This window comes from Pangasianodon hypophthalmus, chromosome 4 (assembly GCF_027358585.1).
Source record: "Pangasianodon hypophthalmus isolate fPanHyp1 chromosome 4, fPanHyp1.pri, whole genome shotgun sequence".
Taxonomy (NCBI): domain Eukaryota; kingdom Metazoa; phylum Chordata; class Actinopteri; order Siluriformes; family Pangasiidae; genus Pangasianodon; species Pangasianodon hypophthalmus.
This window is the reverse complement of record NC_069713.1, coordinates 5458193-5474918: the sequence shown is the minus strand read 5'-3', so window position 1 is coordinate 5474918 and position 16726 is coordinate 5458193. Positions and strand designations below refer to the sequence as shown.

Genomic DNA, 16726 nt, shown 5'->3' with positions numbered 1-16726 from the left:
GTTCAGTGCTACAGAAATCGAATCTAATCTATATCAGAGAAAATGAGCCTGACTTTTTCCAGACCTGCATGTTGACCCTGAGGACCAGGAGTTTCAAGCTGAGTGTCCGACCGCCTGGATGTTCCTCTCCATTTCTGAGCTTTGAGATTAATATTCCCAGAATGGAGATGGATAGCTCCCATCACCAACATTGATTAATGTGGTATAATGTGAAAATGCTATTTTCATTATCCACAGAAGCAAAACTCCATTGATGGTATTGATGTAGGAACATTTCACTGGCATTTATGTTAAAAACTACAGTCTTAGAAAAAGAGCTCTTTGTATAGTTAAGAGTTTTATGCTTTCTGATATAGAACCTTTAAGGCACCCAGATGAGGATGGGTTCCCTTTTGAGTCTGGTTCCTCTCAAGGTTTCTCCCTCATATCATCTCAGGGAGTTTTTCCTTGCCACCGTCACCACTGGCTTGCTCATTAGGGATAAATTCACAGTGATAACTTCAAATATTTACAATATATTTTTGTGAATCCATTTATTTCTGTAAAGCTGCTTTGTGACACTGTCCATTGTTAAAAGCGCTATACAAATAAAATTGAATTGAATTGAATTAAGGGTTCCCCCAGAGGCTTGGTTGAGTTGAAGAGTGCAGCCTTGGAGGCTAGATACCTTCATATTCAGGCTTCGAAACATATACTTAAATCAAGAAACTTCCTGTTTATGAAAAGGTAGTAGTCGTATTCTCTTCAGAAGTAATGTGAATAATTTTAGCCGTCTTTCACCTTGAGTTACGTTCAGGTTGTGCAGCAAAGGCAGAAATTCAGTCCCAAATCTAGCCCCCGCAACAGAAAACTCATGTGACTGAAATGCTAGCATACATTTTAGCAAAGAAAGTGCTTCATCAAACGTTGTATAAATATGTAAGATTTCACGACTACATGATAAACTCATTTGCAAAAATGATACTTATATCTCCCACAGACATAATGAATTGTGAAGTTACAACTGACCCTGCCCATCTGGTCCTTTGATTTAATTTTATATATCTTCTGATATGAACATGAAATTGGTGTTTGTTTATGTTCAGTACTTCACCTGTCATATGTCATATAATTGGATTTTTACCTGTAAGATAAGACAAAAAAAAAAAAAAAATCTGGTAAGCTATTCAGCTCCTTAATAGACACAGTTAATGAGTTAGCTACAGCAGGTGTGTGCTCTTTATGAGCAGTATGCAGTCTTACAGGCCGAGCAGACACACAGTGGATATTTGTACTTCCTATTTTCTGGTAGAGACACACACTCTCCCATTTCCTCCAGCCCTTTCTCTCCACTCCCTCTCCCTCTTGCTCTTAGCCACTCCTGTTCACTTCAACAGAAATGAAACTAAAACTGATCATTTCCCTCGGTGTGTGTGAAACTGACTTAGCTGTCTCAAGATTTTTCGACCTTCTTGTTACTTTTTGATTGACATATCGTATGTCTTTTCTTTTTCTGTATACCTGAGCAAAATAAAATGGCAGAGACTAATATTTCAGTGGCTCAGGATCAGTTCAGCTGTTCAATCTGTCTGGATCTACTCAAGGATCCAGTGACTATTCTCTGTGGACACAGTTTCTGTATGGTGTGTATTAATGACTGCTGGGATCAGGAGGATCAGAAGGGAGTCTATAGCTGTCCTCAGTGTAAAGAAACCTTCACTCCAAGACCTGTTGTGAGTAAAAATGCCATTCTGGCTGAAGTTACTGAGAAACTAAAGACAGAACTCCGAGCTACACGTCCTGTTCACTGTTCAACTGTAAGTGAAGCTGTGAAATGTGATTCCTGCACTGGGAGAAACTCCAAAGCCATCAAGTCCTGTCTGGTGTGTCTGGCCTCTTTCTGTGAAACTCACCTCCAGCCTCACTATGAATCTCCTGCCTTTAAGAAGCACAAGCTGGTCGAAGCCTCCAGACGACTCCAGGAGCAGATCTGCTCTCAGCATGACAAACTGCTGGAGGTTTACTGTCGCACTCACCAGCAGTGTATCTGCATGTTGTGTATGTTAGATAAACATAAAGGACATGATACAGTATCAGCTGCAGCAGAAAGAGCTGAGAAACAGGTAAAAAAAACCATTTTCCACTGTTTATGTGAAGTGTTGGTTAGCATAGAGGTGGGAATGTTCTAGGACCTGAAACTTTTTAAAATGAAAGGCAACCTTTCTGAGCAAAGCAGAACTGCATTTTCATCACTATTGCATTAGGGTGTTTAACAGTGCTATAATTCTCCCTTTCAGAAAATGCAAAGAAAATGCACAATATGTTGATTTTCTTTTTTACAAAATATTATGATAGTAGTGTATCAGTGAAAGTTGCCCAATGTATTTAATTATAGCTATATTGTATGAATACATATTAGTGTTGGGTTTTCCTGTACAGCTATGCTTCTCATATCAAAACAATATTTTTCCTAAACAATTTGAGCACTAGAGATAACACAATTAAGATAAACTTGCATATTTATTTACAATGAAAAAAATGAGGCTAATCCTCATTTACAACAATGGCTCCATTTTGCACAGCTGCAGAAATCAGACTATCCGAATCAAAATCAAACAGTCCAGAAGTCAGTTTACATAAATATCTGAGGCAAGGCTGATTCAGTGTAGAATATCCAGGCAATGGTCAAACACTACTGGGCAAAAAAAAGGACAAGCAGGTTCAAAAACATTCATCCAGAAACAAGTCATACACAGGGAATGCAAGTTAGTAGTGAAGTTATGCTGAATATTCGAGCTTCAGTGTGTATGTCAAGAAGCTAGGGTACTTTCCAGTGAAGCTCCATATCAATACTACATACAATATCATTAAAAGTTAGTGTCAAGGCTATGATAAAACATAATATACGCAATTTCTTTATTTGACATGGTTTTCATCTGCCATTTGGTTCTTTTTGGTCTTTACTGATAGAAGGTTTTAAATGCTACACAGGCCTAGATGTTTTGACTACTAGTGGCCTCTAGTGGACACTTGAAGCCTCCAGAAATGAACCATTTTCAACACATTAGGCCAAGGAAGGGAAGGGAAGGGATAGTTAGGTTCATATTATTAACCCCTTAAGGCAGGAAATGACACGACAAGTATAGTGAGAATACTGAACATTGATAATAGCAGTGTCAGTATGATACAAGTATACAAATTGAAAGGTAGCAGCATGAGATGCACATGCATTATGTGTATAGAAATAAAAATGAAAAGTAGCAGCATGATACCAGTGCAGTATATCAGAGGATTGTCCATGTGCAAGAACACAAGTTATAGCAGCACGACATATACAGAAAAGTGTTAAATCATCAAGAGCGTGAACAAAAGAGCTTGTGCAATATACCGGGTTTTTGTCACATGTGCAAAGGACAAAGGTAAAAGTACTGCTTAGACCTAGGGTTTGTGTAGTATACAACTATATCAGTGACTGTAGAATGAGTCCTAATGCTGAATGAATACACACTGGCTGAATGAATTGGCCAGAATGGTGGTGTGGCAGTCTGTTGAGAGCAGTGGTGATAAAACCTTACAGACGCAGGTATGAAAGACCTGCAGCATCATTCGTTTCCACACTGTGGATGGAGCAGGAGATGGCTGAAAGTGCAAAGCTTCAAGACTTCATGAAGCTTTGTCTCACCATCACTACAAGTTAGACATTCAAGGCTCAGGCATGTAGTAACCAGTGGCAAGACTTCATGAAAAGTGCAATCTAACAGGCAGTTGAAGCAGACAAACAAAATGAAGTGAATTGCAAACTGGTGTGCAGGCAGTTCAGAGCACTTTAGCAGGGTTGACCTCTTGTGGTCATAGGGAGAAGTGCAGTTAATGGCTGCTCCATCCTATCTCTTAGATTTTTAACTTCCACCACACTGGAATTAACTGAATTGTGAGTTTTGTTTTTTATCTAGAAGCAGCTGTTGAAGACGCAGAGAAAATGCCAACAGAGAATCTTGGATAGAGTGAAGGAGCATCAGGAGCTAACAGAAGCTGTGGAGTTTTATGAGGTGAGTTTAGATTTAGGGGAAGAACTACCCTGTTTTTCAGGATTCTCCTCCAGTCAGAATCTACCAGGCAGTTACTTCCTGAGAACAGTCAGAAATCGCTACCATGAGATTTGGCAGAGTGGCTTGGAGGATATTGATAAGCAATCGGTCAACACTAGATTATGCCTCATTCAATTTAAGGTTCTACACAGATTATACTTTTCTAAAAAGAAATTACATAGGATTTTCCCCAATGTCTCTCCTATTTGTGATAAGTACAAATCAGAGGATGCTGATTTTTAACTCATAATTTTATATTCTGTCATAAAATACAGGGATTCTGGTGTGAGGTTTTTAAAGTGCTTTCAGATGTCCTTAATGTAAACTTGGATCCAGACCCAGTGCTCATTATATTAGGACATTCTAATTATACATATTCATTGAACAGTGCTCAACAGAAATTCCTTACATATTGTTTGATAACAGCCAAGAAACTGTTATTACTGTTCTGGAGAAAGGTTAATCCTCCTGCTGCCACAATATGGCTTGAGGAGCTGATATCTACTCTGCACTTGGAGCGAATCAGATATCTTTTAAAAGGCAACATTGGACAGTTTCACAAGATTTGGGACCCTTTCTTCTGTTACCTCAAGAGGAATTCTATTCCTTAATGCAATGTATTGTAACTTAAAAGCTGTTTTGAATGTCACTGTATCTTATATTAACAGGCTGGGGAAGGGGTGTTACATGGTGTTTTTTTTTTTATTATTTTTAATTTACTTATTTATTTATTTATTTTATTTGTAAGTTTGTGTGCATATAAGAAAATTACTACTGGAACTTGTGATTATTGTAAGGTTATTCGATGACTGAATAAAAAACTTATTTGACAAAAAAGAAATCGCTACCATTTTAGACACGATTCTTATTCATAACAAGAATTAAAAATATTATTCACAAAGTCTAGTGAATTATAATGGTAATGATTAATATGTTCCAGATTACAGATGCAATTCTGTATATTTTATCGGCTTTAGATTTGCTTCATCTCTTTTTCTTGGTCTCCTAACAGCGCTCTGCACAAAGAACAGTGCAGGAAAGTGAGAGGATCTTTACTGATCTGATCAAATCCATTGAGAGAAGACGCAGTGAGGTGACACGGCTGATCAGAGCTCAGGAGAAAGCTGCAGTGGGTCGAGCTGAAGAAGTCATGAAGCAACTGGAGCAGGAGATTGCAGAGCTGAAGAAGAGAGACGCTGAGATGGAGAGGCTTTCACACACAGATCCCATCCATTTTCTCCAGGTAACAGCACTGTGTGACAGAATTTTACACACACATACACACACACACACACACACTGATGTGTATCTTGACAATGTCTATATCTTTCATTTCTTTGGTTTTCACTGTAGAGTTTCCCGTCTCTTGTGGACACTCCTGGATCTGCAGACTTACACTCCATCAGGCTCAGTCCTTTCCTCTCTCTTGAGGATGTAACAGCATTTGTGTCTCAACTGAGGGACAACGTGGAAAAATTCTGCTATGAGGAGTTCAGAATGGTATCAAATGCAGGTAGATTGCTGGAATTTTCTGGAATGACAAAGAAATTTGTTCTGGTGAGAATGTTGAGACTTTCATGCACTAGGATTAGTAATAGTAATAGTCCTTTAGATGGTTCGTGGTTTGACCTTCTGAAGGGGTTCTACATGAAGTCTTTTCTGTAAGGTAAATAGGGTTCTATGTAGAAACTATGAGGGTTCCTCCAGAAGAAAAACCTGAAAATCCTTTAAAGCGTGCTAAATTTAACCCCTTTTTCCCCTAAGAGTGTAGGAATAGTAAATAAGCAAGTATATAAATCATCAAAAAATATTGATAATAATTACTATACTGTAATTTTGTTTAATCATGTTTCTGTTGCAGTAAAAGAAATCCAGATTATTCCACTTCCTGAACCCAAAAGCAGAGAAGAGTTTCTACAGTGTAAGTTTCTTTCTTCAGCACAACACAAACACATACAGTATACGGTACATGCTATTAAGCACACAGGAACAATGAGATTCTAGGGACCACATTTGTATTTATTTAATAAAGTAAGGTTTACATTAATGTTGTGCTTAAATTTAAAATTTCAAATTCCATGATTGGGTGTCATTTATCTTTTAGTAAAGTTGTGTCTAAATAATTTTTGGCTAAAGAGGAGGAAATATTCCCACCAGATGCCAATCAATGACAAAATACCAAGAATGTTAACATCAAAGGTCATTTACATTTAGTGACGCCAACAAAACTCCATAAAAGATGAAGCTCACATACAGCTGAAAATGACAAAGTGACAACTAAACGGTGAAAGAGCACCTCCTACGTATGATGTGCGTTAAAACTTCTAGTAATGAAGCTCAGTAATTGCAGCACATGAGCTATCATAGACACACACTAACTCTTCCTGATTTTAGAGTGCGCCATTACTTTTGTCCTAATTGAAAGGCTAGACTTTTTTGTCTTAATTTAGGGCTTATTTTGGAATCACTTTTAAATTGTTGTGTGTAATTGAAATATGTGATTTAATTTTGCCAGTGTACATACAGTCAGGTTCATAAATATTGGGACATCGACACAATTCTAACATTTTTGGCTCTATACTCCACCACAATGGATTTCAAATGAAACGAACAAGATGTGCTTTAACTGCAGACTGTCAGCTTTAATTTGAGGGTATTTACATCCAAATCAGGTGAACGGTGTAGGAATTACAACAGTTTGCATATGTGCCTCCCACTTGTTAAGGGACCAGAAGTGATGGGACAATTGGCTTCTCAGCTGTTCCATGGCCAGGTGTGTGTTATTCCCTCATTATCCCAATTACAATGAGCAGATAAAAGGTCCAGAGTTCATTTCAAGTGTGCTATTTGCATTTGGAATCTGTTGCTGTCAACTCTCAAGATGAGATCCAAAGAGCTGTCACTATCAGTGAAGCAAGCCATCATTAGGCTGAAAAAACAAAACAAACCCATCAGAGAGATAGCAAAAACATTAGGTGTGGCCAAAACAACTGTTTGGAACATTCATAAAAAGAAGGAACGCACCTGTGAGCTCAGCAACACCAAAAGACCCGGAAGACCACGGAAAACAACTGTGGTGGATGACCGAAGAAAACACCCTTCACAACATTTGGCCAGATCAAGAACACTCTCCAGGAGGTAGGTGTATGTGTGTCAAAGTCAACAATCAAGAGAAGTCTTCACCAGAGTGAATACAGAGGGTTCACCACAAGATGTAAACCATTGGTGAGCCTCAAAAACAGGAAGGCCAGATTAGAGTTTGCCAAACGACATCTAAAAAAGCCTTCACAGTTCTGGAACAACATCCTATGGACAGATGAGACCAAGATCAACTTGTACCAGAGTGATGGGAAGAGAAGAGTATGGAGAAGGAACGGAACTGCTCATGATCCTAAGCATACCACCTCATCAGTGAAGCATGGTGGTGGTAGTGTCATGGCGTGGGCATGTACGGCTGCCAATGGAACTGGTTCTCTTGTATTTATTGATGATGTGACTGCTGACAAAAGCAGCAGGATGAATTCTGAAGTGTTTCGGGCAATGTTATCTGCTCATATTCAGCCAAATGCTTCAGAACTCATTGGACGGCGCTTCACAGTGCAGATGGACAATGACCCAAAGCATACTGCAAAAGCAACCAAAGAGTTTTTGAAGGGAAAGAAGTGGACTGTTATGCAATGGCCAGGTCAATCACCTGACCTGAATCCGATTGAGCATGCATTTCACTTGCTGAAGACAAAACTGAAGGAAAAATGCCCCAAGAACAAGCAGGAACTGAAGACAGTTGCAGTAGAGGCCTGGCAGAGCATCACCAGGGATGAAACCCAGCGTCTGGTGATGTCTACGCGTTCCAGACTTCCGGCTGTAATTGACTGCAAAGGATTTGCAACCAAGTATTAAAAAGTGAAAGTATGATTTATGATTATTATTCTGTCCCATCACTTTTGGTCCCTTAACAAGTGGGAGGCACATATGCAAACTGTTGTAATTCCTACACTGTTCACCTGATTTGGATGTAAATACCCTCAAATTAAAGCTGACAGTCTGCAGTTAAAGCACATCTTGTTCGTTTCATTTGAAATCCATTGTGGTGGTGTATAGAGCCAAAAATGTTAGAATTGTGTCGATGTCCCAATATTTATGGACCTGACTGTAAACTCGCAGTAACTCATCACCAGTTATACGTTTTGAAGCCAATTAATCAATGTTCACATCACTGAGTCTCCTTTTATATGTAAATTTACACTAACCTCAGGTGCAAATTTACAAAAAAAACTCATTTGTTTCTGAACCAACTGAATATTCATGAATACCATATTTCTTTTGTAAATGAGCCTGCAAATGATTTATGAATAAATTTGTTTGTATCCAGTTTGATAAATGAGGCCCATTGTGTTTCATCTCCATCAGACTCCTGTCAGTTCACACTGGATCCCAACACAGTAAATAAACACCTCTGTCTGTCTGAGAGGAACACAGTGGTGACCTGCAGTGAAACGGCTCAATCATATTCTGTTCATCCAGACAGATTTGACTATTATCTCCAAGTTTTGTGTAAAGAGGGTGTGTGTGGACGGTGTTACTGGGAGGTCGATTGGAGCGGACGTCATGGCGTTTCTATAGCGGTGTCATATAAAAACATCAGCCGGAAAGGAAAAGGTACTGAATGTTTGTTTGGCCGAAACGAGCAGTCCTGGAGATTGTTTTGCTATCCTTCCTGCTACGCGTTCAGACACATTAAAAAAGAAATTAAAATCCCAGTAATACTGAGCTCCTCTAGGATAGGAGTGTATGTGGATCACAGGGCAGGAACTCTGTCCTTCTACAGCGTCTCTGACACGATGAAGCTCCTCCACAGAGTTCACACCACATTCACTCAGCCTCTTTATCCCGGGTTTGTGGTTTGTTCAGGATCAACTATTAAACTGTAATTAAACTGTAATTAGCAGATACATTTATGAAATAAACATGTTTGACTAGAAGGGATGAGAAATCATTAACGCTGAAGAATAATTACGTTTTTTCATTATTCTTGTTACTTTTTGATATTATCCATACGGTATGGAATTTAGCTTTCAGACTTACTGGGGCCTTTTAATCATTTCTCAAGATCCATGCGTTAATGAAAATCTCCTCAGTGGACACATATCGTGTACAGGAATGTATTTGCTTTTGGTATCTGAATGTATTTGGGCTAAAGAGACAGTTTTATCTTTGCGCTGACCTTAGGTTAGAAGTCTAGGAAAGGTGAGTTGAGAAAGTTCTCCTCCGTATGTGGGCAGATGAGTGTGTATGCACATGAATGAAGCTTCAATAAAAACTATTCCTCTTTTCCAAGTTTGCGGCTGCTCACATCTTTATTAAGAAGAAATAGACGTCACAATCCAACAAGCGGTGTTGTCAGCAGGATAGGACTGAGACACAGTGAGTGTTTTTCAACCGGAAACAATAAAAAGTGTTCATTAAGAGCTTAAGATTTTTCCTACACATGCAGTATGACATGCAGCCAAACCTTCCCAAACTTGCTTCCAAACTTTACTTCACATCCATAGCAGTAAAAAGGAGGATTCGTACATAAAATAAATTTGTCGTCATATCTTGCAAAACCATTGTCCATAAGTATTCACCCCCACTGCTGTAAAGCTCCTAAATTCTTTACTTTGGAATAAGACAAGATTATAACTTCAGGTTTTTAGTTTGCAAAAACTAACTTTAGTTAGCAAAAGCAAACATGGAAATCACATCAGTAGACTTCTATAAAACAAGCAGGACATGCTCTTTTAATCCCAAGGGTTCTCTGAAACCTCTAGCAGAAAATAAAAAAAAATTCCCTTGTCGATGCTGGATGTAAAAGATGCACAACAGGTTGACAAGAATTCAGGAAAAATTCTACATGTACACCGTCTTGTTAAATATGTTAAATATGATGTTAAATGTATACTCTATAGCCAAAAGTCCGTAAACTCCTGAACTTCAGTGGGTGTGTGGTCAGGTGTGCACATACTTTTGGCCATGTAGTGTAATTCTGATACATAAAAAATGAATTAAAAACCATAAACAAAGTCTCCGGTTACTTTATTTATTTGTGATTGATGATAAAAGCTTAGCAAAGAACAGCAATTTACACATCAACAGTGTTGGGGAAGCTACATTGCAGTTGTAACTTGTCAGGCTACAAGCCGCTCATGATTTCAATGATCAATACCACTGTGTTGATAAAGTAGCTAGTTACACTGAAGTAGATTGTCAAAGTGAGAAATATCAACTGTGACATTTTCATTTTATTGTGCAGCTTAATTTTAATGCACAAAATAAAACATTCACACTTTGTAGAGGGTATGCCTGTACATAACACATAAAACAGCTAAGCAACATATTACTGCTAATAAAACAAAGCCCATGGGAACAAAAAGCCTCACATAGTCTAGTTTTAGTAGCTAACAGAGCTAACAGTAAAGATACAAATAGCTATTTTGGAGTAAAAGCCATACACCATAAGACCAACACCAACACCATAAAGAAACTCAACATTATTCTGAAATTCATCAATTAATTGTTGTACTTGCAAATAGAGAAAGAAATGTCTGGTCCTGAACTACGAGGATCCAGCTGAATTCCATGCGTCCACTTCTAGTAGCCTATAAAAAATAAAGAACATGAATCTTGAGTCATGAGTCTCATTTCTCTATGAATAATTTTAATTAGTGAGAAATGTAGAGATCTCTGACCTCCACTAGAAGGTGATACAGATGAAGGAGAGTTCGTCAGTCTGTGGCAGGCTGACCCACTTCTTACTCTCAGACAGCACCGCTCCGGTTCTCTCCACATCACCACAATCCTCCACGGTTCCGTTACCTGGAGCCCAGTTTTGGTAGCAGATCATCTCTCCTCTCACCCAGTACCAGAAGCCCAGAGCGCAGGTGTGACGCAGGCCAATCCACATGTTAGTGGAAGCATTTTTAGTGACTACTTCCACCCAGTCCTGCATTTCCTGCGAGTAAACAGAAACCAGGTCCACGTGATTCTGTCTGCAGAACTTCAGGGCTTCTTTCCACGTCTTCTTCTCAGCAATCACGATGAGTGGAGTTCGTTCTGCAACGAGAGATGAAAGATATAAAAAAAAATCATTTTAGGTAGTTAAATATTTGTGGGTTTTATGTTTTGATAGTGTCCTTTTTAGGCATCTTTAGGTATTTTCCTGTTTAAACCTTTTGTCCAAATTCGGGCTTTTTTTCTATAATAATAATAATAATAATAATAATAATAATAATAATAATAATAGTAATAATAATTAAAGCTGCAAGCAACATTTTTGAGGGCCAAGCACTCATACATTCACAGATGTCCTCCAATTGTCGCATAAGAAATCAAAGGAAAGCAGAGGCATAACTATAGGCAAAGGGATTCAAGAATGATTTGTAGTTTCACGCATTTGCCAGTCATTTATGGGAGAACGGTTTTGAATATCAGCGTCCCTTTGATAACTTTTGTTTAGACAGGCCTCAAGATGATGTGAGCCAAAACTGGTGAATATTGGACAAAATTTGGAGGAGGAGTAGCAAAAATGGCACTTAGATGTAAGCATTTTCACCATTTTGTTGTAACATTTAACCAGAAGGTGGCGCTGGCACAAAATTTGTTGCGTAGTCTCGGAGTGTGGTCCTGAAGATGCCTACCAAGATGTATATCAGTGTGCAAGGTCATTGATGAGATACAGCCTAGCTTCCTGTTTGGTTGCTTCGTCATCAGATTCATTGGCCCAAATCGTTTGGGATATTCAAAATTTTTTGATAAATTTTTGTGAGGCTTTCTCTGAAGATGATGTTTTCCGTATTTGGTGATGATGGGACAAAATTTGTATGACGAGTAGCAAAAAAACAGTTTTTGACAAGATCCAAGATGGCAGAAAATCTGATTAGGTGGAAATTGACGTCATAGGGTGCATTGAACTCGTCTCGACCCAGAGAATCCAGCGTTTTAAACTTTGGACACACGATTCAAAAGTTATGACCATAAAAGTACTTCCAAATTAGGCCCAAATTTGACCCAATGGGGGCGCTAGAGCGTTGTCAGCACTTGGCCCAAATTTGGTGAGAATGTTCCTTAGACCCTCCCCAATCAGTCAATAATAATAATAGTAATGATAATAAAAATAAATTGACAATTACTACTACTACTACTACTACTAATAATAATAATAAATTAATAATTACTAATAATTTTTTAATAATAATGAATATAAATATTATTATTGTTTAACAACAACAATGGTAATAATTATAAATACATTATTTCTATTATTAATTAAGAATAATATTTATTTGAACAGTTTTTCCATACAAAAACGACAACATGTAAAAATTCAAAGTAGGGACATAGTATGACCAACGATAATACTAATATATAACTAATATATAAATAGGATGGAGACTGCCAGGCACTTCTGTAAGTCTCTGTGACTAACGGTCTCTAGAAAAATGATGTAAATGTAAATATAAAATATTAAGAAACAACATGGGAAAAGCATGAAGAAGACTTAAATAAAAACAGAATAAATCATATAAAATAGTTCATAAATGAAAAACAAGTATGAGAGAAAATGACAAAAGAAATCATAAAAATATAGTTTGAAAGGAAAGATTTAAACAAATAACCATCAGATAAAGTATTTAGCTGATTTTAAACACATGTACACTAGTTGCCTGTCCATTTCCTGGTGCATGAAAACAGAAGGCTAATGTGCATCTCAGTTCCACCAGCTCCAACTACAAGCTGTTAAAGAGAATGAACTAAACCTGTGCAGTAAATCTATTTAAAAAATTGTTCTGGTACATTACTCACTTTTATAGCAGACAGATCTGATCTTGTAATGGCATTCTGCATCATTCCATTTATTCTTTTCACTTGCTTTCAGGATTTCCACACAGTTTTCAGTCCCATTGTTGTTTGGCTCGTTATCATTCCAGTACTCGTATGAGAACTGAGTGTTATCTGACCAGACCCAGGACCTCTTGTCATTACCAGTCGAGGACTAGGAAAGAAAATTTAATACCACACATTAGTCACAATCACAGCTAATAAAACTGTTTTAAAGAAACGTGGGTTTGTTTAAATGATTTAAAATGGATGTTTTTATTTTGAGGTCTGTAAGAAGTGCATTTATTTATATCACAATTAACTCTTAATCTGAAAACTTATAACATTCATGAAAGGTAGAGTAATACTACATATCAAATAACTGAAATCAGTGTGTAGTTCAGTATGTACACACATGTTAAGTGTAACGTCTAGTTCTAGTTTTGAAATGTTAGAGTTGTTTTATAAGGTATTTGTACAATATTTAAACACATTTGATCAAACGATCAGCTAAACACAGAGTCTTACAGATACACACCTGCTATTGCTTTTGTAGAGTAGAGTGTTGGCTGATCAGTTAAAATTGTTTATTTTAAAGTTACTCAAAGGGAAAAATTAAAACAGAAATATCCTCAGTGTTTAAACAATTATATTTAAATTAATGAAATAATTAAAATGCTTACAGTGCTATTAACCTGCTTCAGTCCAATCCAGAAATGTTCTTCTCTCCCGTTAAGAACGTCCTTTACAGCATTCATTTCATCTTTGTTCTCGATGGTGGCCAGGTCAGTGTAATTCACTCTGCAGTATTGCTGAGCTTCGGCCCAGTTCAGTGTTGTGTTCACCACATAAAACTGACGAGATGCACATAAAGCGAGAGCCCACAGTCCTGCTGGGATAAGAATCTCTCATGAGCTGAGTAGTATGATAATGAAACAGATGAGACTTTTACAGATTAACAAAAGCTTAAAGTGACCTGAGAAAAGCAGAAGGAAGTGCACAGATGAACCCATAACTGTGGAGAACAACAGAGGGGAAAAAAAAAATCAGACATTAAATATTAGTACAATTTCTAGAACAAGAGCTAACAGCATGCACATCATATGTGCATGTTCATTTAATGACAATAAATGCATTTAAATTAAATTAGTTTATGCTACACTTTGACAACAATGACAGTAGCTTTAAAACTGTTGCTAGACGAAGAACAAATACTGCTTAGCTGTGTGCTTTTTATGTCTGACGGAGATTCTACTCAGTCCTTACACAGACACAGGGGTAGCCACATTATGTTATTTTCTATGGATGTGTATCCCACCCTAGAATGCCACCTCAGTAGACGTCACTGGGTCTAACCTGTCCACGCCTTTGTGAAAGCTCTGGCCTGTGAATATTATCCACCGTTAAAAGCATCCACTGTGCTGTATTGCATTTCACTGTGTGAGCATTTTTATGTGAGATACAACACACACCCTTTCATTTGTAACAAACAGGAACTGTTTCAGAGTGAAGAGCAAACTGTTCACTGCACCGCTCTTATGTTGCCTTATCTCTCAGTGAAAAATGGAGCAGGATTTGCTCTATAGTGTGTGCTCTTCTCTATAGTAAACAGTGCATTTAGAAAAACTGAAGTGAATGTTTCTGTAAACTAACAAATGTCAGGGATTGGAGTCTGAGGTGGACGCAAGTGCAGGTATGGTTTAATCAGCGCAATACAAAACTCACACAAGGTACATGAACAAGATCAACAAGAACATGAAGCGAACTCGACAAACACAAGACAAAGAGTGCTCCCAGAGACAGAACTTAAATACCCCTGCTCATTAGACAGAAATGTGACTCAGGTGTGTTTTAAAAGTTTTAAAAATATCCGAAGCAAACTGAAAGCAAGGTGCAAGAAAAAAAACAAAAACAAAAAAACATCAGTTTTCAAATATAATGTACTTGAATGGTCATCTAAATACTTTTTCTCCTGAGTGTTAGTCATAACCCGTTCAGCTTGTCAGTTCTGTCAATACACTAGAGTCATATTTCTAATTTTTTTTTTTTTTTGAGAAAAATTATTTGATTTCTGGATCACTTAAGAAATGGATAACTTTCCAGAGAGGAAAACGTTATTTATTATTGTTCCATTCAGGATAAAGTGGCTCCTAATAACACTTTCTCAATCAATCAATCAATCAATCAATCAATAAACAAACAAACAAATAAACATGACATATAATAATGTTTGTTTTCAAGAACATTTTTTGAAGAATTGAATTACTAAACTGAAATTTAAAAAGAAATCATCAAATTTGTAGTTTCTAAAGTTATTTCTTACCTGTTAGTGACGGTAAAGGTGCTCTGGTGTCTCTGTCTGGCGTCTGCTGTCTTTCCTGAAACTCAGATAAGTTTCACATTCACAGCTATTTCTTTGTTCATGCTCTTCCTACTTTGTTCTGTGCCACTTTCCATGATGTTCCAAAGACCGAAATGCAAATTAACCAAAACACAGTTCTGCAGTCGATGTGTGTATTATACGCAAAAAAAAAAAGATGATTCAACTTATAATCACCAATACGTTATTTATTCACTAGTCTGAATTATGTCTGTTAAAACCTGTGTGAATAAACTAACATTAGAGTATGAGATGTATTTTTAGACTTTTTAAGCCTCTTTGCATTGCACAGTAGCTTTTATAAACACACGCTGGGTTTTTCCTCTTGCTTTGTGTATATTACACTGCGTTTCCTGGTGTAGTGCTTATCAGTGTTTTTCATCTTGGATGGATTCAAACCCCCACCATTTCTTCTTTTACCTTTTTCTAAATCACCTTATTACTTTGTTTAGAATATTTTTAAGCGCTTATGGTATGGGCTCTCAGCTATGGGGACACAATCCAACAGTACAGACTGTAGTTCTATGCAAATAACCCTGATCTAAAGAGGATTTAATGATAATTAAAATTGTCATAATTAAAAGTGAGTATTATTATAATTAAAGTTTAATTAGCCCTCATTCAGTTAGGAGCACTGACACACTGTCACTGTAATCAAAGTGGCCTATACACTGGACACTAGCAGCATGCAGAGCAGCTATTTAAAATAAAATAACATCATCTTCCATAGCATGGTCATAGTTTTAAATGAGAAACCCCACAAAATACAATATTCATACTCTATTTTACGATGTATGGCCAACATCGTAATAGCACATGGGTGATATTTAAGTCTGTAGTCTACTGCAGCAGCAAGGGCTCTGGTGTCGACTAAAATCCAAATCCCGTTGCACTAATAAACTTTATGTGTCATATACATACATACACTGATGCATGTTTATTATATCTACAGATATCTGCACATTAGATTTCCTCTACTAGTGCAAGAAAGCATAAAAAATGACTTTTGGTGTAAAATGGAATTTCTACTTATGAAAATATTATGCGAAATGCAATAAGGGAATCCATCCCCTTGTTTATGGGGCTCAGGGTTCAGTGCCCTTGTGTGTATATCAAATCAAAGATGTAGCTTTGGACTACACCTCCTGACTCTCATGAGCTGCAGTGTGATGCGAGTGTCACCGACACTCCTTGCTCTAAAACTGTTCAGTGCTACAGAAATCGAATCTAATCTATATCAGAGAAAATGAGCCTGACTTTTTCCAGACCTGCATGTTGACCCTGAGGACCAGGAGTTTCAAGCTGAGTGTCCGACCGCCTGGATGTTCCTCTCCATTTCTGAGCTTTGAGATTAATATTCCCAGAATGGAGATGGATAGCTCCCATCACCAACATTGATTAATGTGGTATAATGTGAAAATGC

The 16726-nt window shown here is 37.5% G+C and overlaps 2 protein-coding genes across 3 annotated transcripts; one reads left to right on the top strand and one right to left on the bottom strand.

The window, feature by feature from the left end:
* The first annotated feature begins 1122 nt into the window (after positions 1–1122).
* Positions 1123–9952, top strand: LOC128318214 (tripartite motif-containing protein 16-like). Its single transcript, XM_053233716.1, has 6 exons — positions 1123–2102; positions 3933–4028; positions 5080–5310; positions 5421–5580; positions 5929–5988; positions 8478–9952. Exons 1-6 carry the CDS (start codon positions 1515–1517, stop codon positions 8996–8998), a joined length of 1656 nt encoding a protein of 551 aa, XP_053089691.1. The 5' UTR covers positions 1123–1514; the 3' UTR covers positions 8999–9952.
* Positions 9953–10428: 476 nt separating this feature from the next.
* Positions 10429–16617, bottom strand: LOC128318215 (snaclec 5-like). Of its 2 annotated transcripts, XM_053233720.1 has the most exons (5): positions 15247–16617; positions 13607–13938; positions 12909–13098; positions 10796–11159; positions 10429–10705 (listed from the first exon to the last, which is right to left on the bottom strand). In XM_053233720.1, exons 2-4 carry the CDS (start codon positions 13679–13681, stop codon positions 10801–10803), a joined length of 624 nt encoding a protein of 207 aa, XP_053089695.1. In that variant the 5' UTR covers positions 13682–13938; positions 15247–16617; the 3' UTR covers positions 10429–10705; positions 10796–10800. The 2 variants fall into 2 exon arrangements, with proteins under 2 accessions (XP_053089695.1, XP_053089694.1); XM_053233719.1 differs by lacking the exon at positions 15247–16617 and having other exon boundaries at positions 13607–14934.
* Between the last annotated feature and the right edge of the window lie 109 nt (positions 16618–16726).

Bases quoted from the DNA above. Each gene is read 5' to 3' on its own strand.
- LOC128318215 (XM_053233720.1), bottom strand. From the start codon at position 13,681: ATGAATGCTGTAAAGGACGTTCTTAACGGGAGAGAAGAACATTTCTGG. The intron at 13,099-13,606 runs GTAAGCATTTTA...TTTCTTTCCTAG, and splicing joins TGAAGCAGGTTAATAGCACT to TCCTCGACTGGTAATGACAA. The intron at 11,160-12,908 runs GTGAGTAATGTA...CTCTCGTTGCAG, and splicing joins CAGATCTGTCTGCTATAAAA to AACGAACTCCACTCATCGTG.
- LOC128318214 (XM_053233716.1), top strand. From the start codon at position 1,515: ATGGCAGAGACTAATATTTCAGTGGCTCAGGATCAGTTCAGCTGTTCA. The intron at 2,103-3,932 runs GTAAAAAAAACC...TTTTTTATCTAG, and splicing joins CAGAAAGAGCTGAGAAACAG to AAGCAGCTGTTGAAGACGCA. The intron at 4,029-5,079 runs GTGAGTTTAGAT...GTCTCCTAACAG, and splicing joins AAGCTGTGGAGTTTTATGAG to CGCTCTGCACAAAGAACAGT.